Raw genomic sequence first — 9700 nt, 5'->3', positions numbered from 1 at the left:
TATTTGTAATGCTTTTCTGCAGCTGTCTCTTGGTTCTCCAACTTTTATCAAAGCCAGAAATTACTGAATTTCTTATAATGATCTTTGTCAGGAAGGGAATACTAAAGCAGCCAGGAGCAGAGATGAATTGTTTCATTCAGAAGGAGTTCACCTGAAACTCAGTGTGAAAAAGCCATGAAGAATGGTGAAATTTTTCAAGTTTTCATTGTGAGAAACTGTTGAAAATTTCTTTGATATTTATTTCACAGCCTTTAACATCCTGGTTCAGAGAGTGCAGGCTTACCAAATTTTGTCAATTTCAACATTTTGGATGGCGTTGCCAATATAAAATCTTGGAAGCAAGTATTTGCCAATTTTCCTATTTTACTAAGGAGGATATCATTAGGCATCTTTTGACAAAAAAAAATCTCATGGTGTTCTGCTTTACTGAAATTAAAACCCCTGTACTGCTGTCTTGATACTGTCATGATCCAGTATTATAGCATTTACTAGTTTATAAGAATCAAATGAGAACAGTTCCCTGCAGTTTTGACAGCTGAGAGCAGTGCTTCACAGTAAAATTAAGTACCTCCATTTTACATTTTTCTCACAAAAGAAGACATTTCTAGAAATAACCAAAGCTACCTCTGAAGTATAGATTGTTAGGATGCCACTAACACATTGATTTACACTGTGCTGGGTGACACATCCAAGTGACTAAAGTTGTTACTTTATTTTCTAGTTTCCTTGCTGCATTGAAAGGGAAATAATGCTCCATTCAACATTGGCCTTGTCTCTCCTGCTAATTGCAGTCACTTCCAACCTTGCAATGGCAATTAAAAAGGAAAAGAAAGCACCTCAGACACTGTCAAGAGGTATTTTATATTTACTGGATGTAGTTACCTCCTTACCTCATCATATAGGCCGGCAAATACTTTTATTTTAATGTACTTACTAAGGTGTGTTTCTCTAGTGTTAAGTGACACTCTGAGTAGTGCATGTTCTTACTTCATGTCATTTAATTCCATCAGTGTATTATTGAGGATATGGTTGACAGTCTCCTATAACGTGTATAATTTATGTAACTCACAGTGACTCAGTAGAAGCAAATAACCCCAACTGAGTCTCTCAGATCGGGATGTACTTGCAGAACTATCAGTGAAAAAATATTCTTTCATATACCATCTGAATTATATTTTATTACGGCAACTCACCATATGAAATGCAGTTTCATAACTTCAGTTGTTATGGGACAATTTTTCTACGGACCCATTTTGTACACAGGACAACAATTTAAACCATTGGTGTCGTTTTCTATATGACCGTTTTTTCCCTTTTGCTTTTCATCAGATATCCATTGCAAATCATGGCTATAAGTAACTCAGTCCTTGTAGTGCATAATTTTCAATCCAGACGTTAAATAAAGACTCTGTTTTAAATTATTTGTATCTGATCAATCCTTGGAAATACAAGCAGAGAAATATCTTAGCAAGCTATTTTCCCCTTCACCTTCCTTCTCCTTTTGAGACCATTCACCAAAAATAATCTCCATCTCCCTTTCTGACTTTTTCTGCATGCTGTACAAAGCCTGTAGATCCCACAGCTCACCTCTGAGGTTTCCCTATCCTGGCAAAGTAGCATATGTCACAGAGGTTCCCTCTGAGCCTAATTGCTCAGAGACCACTTGATAAAATCATATAACACCTGGACTAGCCAAAGCGAAGTTTAAAATCACTTTTTTATAAGCAGTGTCCTTGGTTATAATCAACCTAGCATGTAGATCATGATTTATTTTTTCCACTAAGTCTGAATGCACAAAAAGATAGTAAAAACCTCTTACATTCTGGTGGGTTTGAAAAAAGAAAAAAACAGCGACAAAGCAGGTGTCACTTTTCTACATCTGATTTCAGGCCTTTCAGGATGCCTTGCACATTTTACATGTAATTTTCACAGATCAAAGGGGAATACTTAAACCTGCTGCAAGATGACTCCTCTGTGTAGTTCTCTTCAGCAGCAGCTGACTGCAGCCAGGGTTGGGAAGCCACTGGTCAGCATGCCCAATTTCCACCATCAGCCAGACCGACTCATCTACTGAAAGAAGAGATGATCTTGTAGCATCACAAGCAATTGGACCATGAGAAATCTAACAGCAAATCTGGGCTGGTCCAAGCACTGACCAGACAGTGAAGAAGAAACAGAGCTCTAACATGGTCCAGATGCAGAAATTGTTCTACAATTCTCATGAGGACTGTCATGAATGAGATACACTGCTTAGGATGCAGGGATCTACTACACAGGGGCAGATGCCTTTGGGAGCTGAAGGCATAAAACCAACTGGACAGTTTGCTTTTTGAGATCTGTGTATCACCAGCTAAGGATGAGCTATGAAGCTGATGATTCATTGTGATTTTGTTTCAGTAGAGACTTTTATTTAACAGCCATTCTTTTATTAAATTATTTAATTAAATTAAGTACTTGCAAGTCCAGGGATTGAAGTGCATAACTTTGGAGATAAGTTTATACCCAAGACTGTTCTAATGACATTCACACTAAAGCTGATCTTATTTGAGCTGTCATAATTTACTTTTCTCTCTTCTATATGCCTGCTTCTCTTTAAGTCCCAGGTCTACAAAAAGTATGGAGCAGACAAGATATAAAGGATTTGGGTGCTGATTTAGGGACCTCTGAGCATTTAGAAAGATAACCAACTAGTCTGTCAAAGGGATATTCAACCAGCTGAGATTTTCGGGGGGAGTTGGTTGGTTGTCTAGGTTTTTTTATCCTCTTAGTGTACTTATCAGGAGATGTAGAATTAGCATATCCATAATGTTAGAGAACCTTTGACTAAAAAACCCAAATCCTATTTGTGTGCAAGTGTTGCTAAACATTTTTGTAAAAAAAAGGTATTTGTTATAAGTTACTTGCCTGGCCAACAGCTAATCCTTCTGTTATATTTCTAGGATGGGGAGATGAAATTACCTGGGTACAAACTTATGAAGAAGGGCTTTATCAAGCAAAAAAAAGGTAAGACATTAAAAAGTAGTATGAGGACTATAATGAAACAGAACACAAAACCATCGTGACAGCTGCTCTGCAGACCACCCAGTTAAATAAAACAGACTGTGTCTATAAATAAAAGCCCTTGTAGGAATCTTATGACTCTGAAGTAACATTATGGGCTGACAGTGTACCACAGTCATTTCTTTGTCACAAAAGCAGTGTTTTCATTTGAATTGAAAATGGTAAATACATACTATCATTTTTAAAATTGCATCTGTGGTGTTTTAGTATCATGTACCTCTGATTACTTCCTTGAAATCAGTTCCATTTGTTCTTGCATGGTGATCTGCTGCCTCTGAAGTTCTACCCAACACTTTATGAGTTGGAATGTGTCCATGATATACTCACGATTTCTCACTATCTGGGTAGAAATGGAACTTCCAATTTGAATGTTCTCTAGAACTCAGCTGAAGACACATTTGAGAATTCATAACAATACTTACCTAAATATCTTTTACAGTTCATTTTAGATCCCAATAGTCTAGCAGGAGCTACTGCTAAATAGAAAACAAATTATTTTTAGAATGAAAGACAATTAATGTCATGTACTGAATGTGAAAAAGGCTAGAAATTAACAACTCTTGATAGTGATAGCAGACCAAACATTAGTAACTGATTTGCTGAACACTAAATATAGCTTTAAAAAGATTACAGGAGAAAATGCAGAGAATTTTTTTAATGTTTTGACACCCAGAATATAAAATTTTGATCCTTTACCAAAACATTTACAGAAAAAAAAAATACTATGTAGCTGCTCAAGAAAGCTTAAAGCATATGAAACTTATCAGGGGAAGTATCTGATGACAAACTCAATCTTTAAAAAAAATATTCTTGTTCATGCAGATTATTTTTTATTTTCTTAATCATGGAGAATTTTATACCTAAGCAACATTAAATACCTCTTCAGTTTGATTATTTACTACCTAGGAATGACACGATGATAGAAATGTTGTTTCTTTCTTCTGCAGTCCCTTACTATAGACAACCTATACTTACTATAGATGTAGAAACTCTATGGGTTTTTTTATGGAGTATTTATGCTCCTTCCCATTGCTCAAAAATATCTGTAATACTTTATGGAATTTCTGTATAGTTTTACGTAAGATTAAACACAATTTGCCTTTTTCAGTTTCTAGTAAAATCATCCATTTGCATACTTGTCAAATTATCTAACTACATGTTTTATTATTATTAATAAAGTAACAAGCCGCTGATGGTAATTCATCATTTGGAAGACTGTCAATACTGCCAAGGTAATTTTGATTTTTTTGCCTGTAAAAAACTATCTATATAACTGAACCTATCTCTATATTTATCTTGCACTTACTGAAAATTATTTAAAGAAACAAGCAAGTGAAAAATTATCTGAAAAGCAATTAATTTATTACTGTTATTTACAAAAATTCCACTGTGAAACTACCCAATAAAGAACATGAAAAACGGTGCTGCTGTACTGCTATCCTGAATGCAGCACTCAGCAGTTTAAATTAAGAGGCACGGATTTGCTACTGACTCATTGAACAGATTTAATTTTGTTTGGATCTTCTGAACTGGTAACTAAAGAATGAGACAAGGATAGGGCTGCTGAAATTGATCTAGCAAGAATTTTCTGAGCATAATGCACTTTTGTCAAGCCAAGACATCGTATCCATCAAGACAACAGGCTTCATAAATGACAGAAGAGAGCTTCCATTTTCACAGCCGGGAGGTTGTACTGCCATGGGTCAAAAAAACCCCAAAAAGTAGTGATAGAGCCCTTAAGTGTCTTCTCAGGAATGTGAATCAGCACAGACAGGAACAATGTGGCCAGTCTTTGGCCAATGTGGTGCCCAAACACAGACAAAAAGGCAGAATTTGTGATGGACTTCACAGTGATCCTGTCTTTTCTAGCACTGAAGAAAGCTTTTGCAGAAAATGAAGAAATACAGGAAATGGCCCAAAATAACTTCGTTATGCTGAATCTCATGGTATGAAGGGTTTGGGGTGATTTGACTGGTAACTTTTTATGATCTGTGTTTTCTCTCTCTTTGTCTTGCCTTTTCATGTCATTTTAGCTAACATCTCTGGCATTTTAGTTATATAAGTAGAGGCACTTGTGCATGTGTATTCACACATAAGTAGTACCGTTTTGGTTTTGTACTCTGGTACAAGGTTATTCACAGGGGGACTACTCAACAAATATTTTAATAGCCATCTTTAATTTTTCTACCAGCATGAAACCACAGATAAAAACCTGTCACCTGATGGACAATATGTGCCTCGAATCATGTTTGTAGGTATGTACAATATTTATGTATCTTCAAGGATGTGGTATCTGAATTATGCCAGTGTTCTCCTTTGGGGACATCAAAATCATTCATTTTGCAAAAGGAAAATAGCTTGCTATCTCTGTTGCATTCTTTGACCCTTGTAAACGTCCTCTAATTGCAGATGTGTTCTGGAGGGTACCTAATCTGGGCTTGGGGACAAGATGCTTAAAAATCAGTTAGCATCTGAGGTTTTGCTCTCCATGCTTCTCACTAGTGCTGTTACAAGACAAAGTTTACTGAAAAAGTCAAATATCCAACTGAATGTAGATGTCTATAGTGTGGACATTACCACAGGATAAATCAATAGTCAGTGGCATCTGAGGAATGATTTATTCCATTGTAAAGTAGACTTCTGGAATGGATCAAATTAATTATGCTCCTGAGTGCCTGTTCATTTTGACCAATTGTACAGGCAGTGAGTAGCTCTATGGTGGCATGCAAAGTTCAGAGAGATGAAGCCCACACTCAGAGAGCAATGTAGTTAGGAGTCAGCTAATTACCAAAAAGCTTGGAAGGGGAACTGGGAGAAGATATGCCCACAGCAACCTGTTCCCATGCTGGGAACATCAGGAATCACAAGATTTTCAATCTGAAGGCTCTGGGTAGGTCATGCTAATATTGCATTAGGGATGTATGACCCTCCCTATGTATGTATCCAGTCAAATTAGCCTCTCCTGATGTAAACCCAGAACCCGTAAACACAGGATAACTTCCTTTAAATATGGATGAAATGTGTGACCTAGCACTTAAAATGGCTGCATAATATAAAAACGAGCACTAGCTTTCGTTCAGGATTTCTCCAAGTACAGAGCAGTTGGTTGGAACAGAACGTAACGGTCTCAGAATTGCCTCGTTGATGGAATCAGAAACAGGGTTGTCAAAGCAGTAACATACCATCACCCACAGCTGTTGTGGGAATGCAAGGCAGTGGTTAATAGGATTACTTTTTCAGACCCATCTCTCACAGTAAGGGCTGACATCACAGGAAGATACTCCAACCGGCTTTACACTTATGAACCACAGGACGTACCATTCTGTAAGTGACCCCTTTGTTGTGTTTGCATTTCACACTGTAAGCAGCCAGATAACCAAGCCCAATTTGAGATATAAATACTGTGTGTGAGCATTTGCAATAAATTATAATGGTCTAAGCTGTTCTAGCAAAACAATCACACCTATTGTCGCATTGAATTTGTTTGGACTATTCAGGTAAGAAAAATTGAAAGATCATGGGTGAGAACTTTCAGGATCAAGATCTGAGTAGTTTGCTAGAGAATGGTGAAAGTTATACTTGTGCAAGTCATACTTGCACAAAAAGTATCCTACTGCACAAAAAGTGTCCAACTGCACAATATAAATAGCCAGTGGTGAGAGGGAACAGTAAAGAAATGCTTATCTTGGCACCACCTAACACTCATATTTCAGAAAGGAATGTGATTTTTCAGGTTCAACCAGTCCTTACTCTGTATCATCTATTTGACACCAGTGCACTAACTCACCACAAATATGCACATCACATCTGATTACCAGCTTGCTATTAAGAATTAAGGGAGTTGAAAGGAGCCTTGTCAAATCCCTTTAAGTTAAACATTTTCATTCATGAAAACTTTTACCTTCTGTTCTAGTATCAATGCCAGAATTTTTACAATAGAAAGCTCTAAAATATAATATGGGACATAAATTAATTTCAATGTGAAAAATTTACTAAATCAAACTGGGTGGGTTTTTTTTAATTGTACAAATGGACTTTTAATACATTTTTACACTTCTTATTTTTCTTTCAGTAATAGAAAACATGAAGAAAGCACTACGCCTCATTCAGACTGAACTGTAACCAACAGTGAAATGACCGTAACCTCTACGAGGTGAAACTGCACCTCTGTCTCCACCAACATTTTGAACGCTTACCAAGCAGCTTTTGTATATCAGATTTCTTAAGAAATTTATATGTAAAATTTGGAAATCAAACATAGAAAGGCCATTGCATCCATTCAGAAAAAAAGAGAAGAAACATATTAAATGCTTTGAAATTATTTATCTGAACAACTGAAGGCAATGGTTTAAGGTGCAGCAACCTTCAGCTGTATTTTATAAATCCAACTCTGACTCTATTAAGTCAGCTAAGACTTCTGACCAGAAGTTATAAACAATCTTTTTGATGTCTATTTGCGATTTATTACATAACTGAATAGCTGCATGTTGGCTCCCATTTTAATTTTTATTGCAAGAAGCTTGTTAGTTGTTATTGTACCTCTGCTTTATACACTTATTTCTCATTAAGGGAAAATAAACTTTGGGGTTAAATCAGACAGGAAAGCTCTACTGACAGATTTTGGAATAGCTTATACAGGAAAAAACAAACAAACAAAAAAAAATACCCAAACCAAACAGTGATCTAGGCTTAGACTTCCCCTGCATAATCCTTCAACCATTGTTCTGATAGCTGAAAACAGGACAGACATTCCAGACTGAGCATGTGGTCTCAGTGAGGTGATAACCATCAAAGAGCAACTACAGGTTTTGCTATGATAGAGTGAAGCAAGAGAGATGGAAGGAGATAGTCCCAGAACCCTGCTCCTAAAGCTAAGTGATGATTGTAAAGTCTGCTGTGGGAAAAATGAGGTTTGTCCTTGGTCTTTTCATTAGTTTGGTGTGGGAAAAATGAGGTTTGTCTTTGGTCTTTTCATTTAAACAACACTCGAATCATGGGAAGCTCATCTCAGGTCAATGACTCTTATCACAGCATTCCACCATGTAGGTGGCAGCTTATTGAGGGAATCTGTACATACAAAGCCTTTGCAAAATTTACCCAAGATCACCTGGGTAAGCACTTGTTTTCAGTAAAAAGCTGAAGTTGATTGAAATAGTTTATTATCCCAGTAACACAGTTTTTTGTTAGAGCAAAATAGTCAGCAATTCACCTGCAGTAGGACCGTGTATGTTCTGTTACATGTAAAGCATCAGTGTCATTTGTGCTACTTGCCATTTTCTGTGGTGCTGCCTGTATACACATGTAAAAGATGAAGGAAGGACCTCTGCAGCACAGCTTTGCTAATTTATAATACCTAGTTAATTTGTCATGAAGTAGTTAAATTGCACCTATCTAAGTCTTCAAAATCACTTCAAATTTGGATAAAAGTGTATATTCCAACATAGTGATGACCTGTACACTAAGAGAAAAAGAATTATTATATTAGTCACTAACAATAACAATATCTTAGTAATCAGTTAAATTATTTTTTTAACCTATGGAGAAAATATTAGTATTAAAATTAAACTGAAAATCACATTGCTTTCATTTGTGTTTAGCTCCACTCATTCATGTCTTTATCTATTCCAGATCTGGCAACATTTCCCAGTCTGTGGGCATTGCTCTTTCAAGCATGCCAGAGATGTTCAAGCACACCAGGAGAAAAGGATGTGAGCTAGCTGCCAGAGATGACATAGGATAGCCATGACAGCCACTCAGCCTCCTTTTCCCCAGGCTAAACAACCCCAGTAACCCCCTGATGCTCTTCATGACACTTGTGCTCCAGATCCTTCACCAGTTTTGTTGCCCTTCTCTAGACATGCATCTGCCTGTTGGCCTTCTCCCTGCTTCTTACCCATAAACACTCAATCCTATCATCATCAGCAGCAAGCTCTGGACAACAAAAAAACTCCCTAAAATACAGGGCTCCCCCATCACCTGTCCTTCCTTGCCTGTCCCTTTTGAAGGGTTTATAGCCATGCATTGCAGCACTCCAGTTGTGAAAGTCATCCCACCATGTTTCCATGGTAGTTTTCCTGCTTCATGGTGTCTTCCAGCTCTTTCTGTTTGTTGCCCATGCTATGTGTATTGTGTAGATACACTTCAGTCAGGCTATTGGTCCTGCCATGTTTTTGGGGGAGAAGTCCTAATTCCTACATGACCATTCTCAGGCACTTCTGTGGTTTCTAACACATCAATAACCCCTGGGTCTTTGCTGCCGCGTGGATCTTCATCTCCTACCTCTGCTGAGATGCAGAAAAAAGGACTTTGCTAGTACACTGTCCCTCAAACATTTGTGTGCTACTACCAGGCTTATTTATAGTGAACATGGTTTTACCCCCTCTTCAAATCCAGTTCAAAGTTCATTATTCCTTTAGTGAATCCATTTAAAAGCAAGAGATGTCTGTCAAGAACCCACAAAACTGAAATCCCAAAAGATTTGTTATACAGGACCATAGTCCAGAATTTGCTTGATCTCAGGAAAGCTTAAACTCTATAGTCCGTCTCTCCTCAGTGCTGTAAGAGAAAATAAATGGTAGAATTACCACTTATTGGGATTGTGAAAGAAACAAGTAATGCAAGCCCTGGGCCTAAAAGGCTA

At 37.2% G+C, this 9700-nt stretch overlaps 1 protein-coding gene across 1 annotated transcript; it reads left to right on the top strand.

Annotated features, from left to right (window-relative positions):
* The first annotated feature begins 748 nt into the window (after window positions 1-748).
* Window positions 749-7182, top strand: AGR3 (anterior gradient 3, protein disulphide isomerase family member). The gene is made up of 7 exons (XM_071560202.1): window positions 749-854; window positions 2940-3003; window positions 4240-4292; window positions 4930-5006; window positions 5252-5315; window positions 6301-6384; window positions 7133-7182. Exons 1-7 carry the CDS (start codon window positions 749-751, stop codon window positions 7180-7182), a joined length of 498 nt encoding a protein of 165 aa, XP_071416303.1.
* The last annotated feature ends 2518 nt before the right edge of the window (window positions 7183-9700 follow it).

The sequence above is a fragment of the Pithys albifrons genome, chromosome 7 (assembly GCF_047495875.1).
Source record: "Pithys albifrons albifrons isolate INPA30051 chromosome 7, PitAlb_v1, whole genome shotgun sequence".
Taxonomy (NCBI): Eukaryota; Metazoa; Chordata; class Aves; order Passeriformes; family Thamnophilidae; genus Pithys; species Pithys albifrons.
Note: the sequence above shows the minus strand (reverse complement) of the source record. Positions and strands in the feature narration are given on the sequence as shown.

Bases quoted from the DNA above. Each gene is read 5' to 3' on its own strand.
- AGR3 (XM_071560202.1), top strand. From the start codon at position 749: ATGCTCCATTCAACATTGGCCTTGTCTCTCCTGCTAATTGCAGTCACT. The intron at 4,293-4,929 runs GTAATTTTGATT...TGTCTTTTCTAG, and splicing joins AGACTGTCAATACTGCCAAG to CACTGAAGAAAGCTTTTGCA. The intron at 5,316-6,300 runs GTATGTACAATA...TTACTTTTTCAG, and splicing joins GCCTCGAATCATGTTTGTAG to ACCCATCTCTCACAGTAAGG.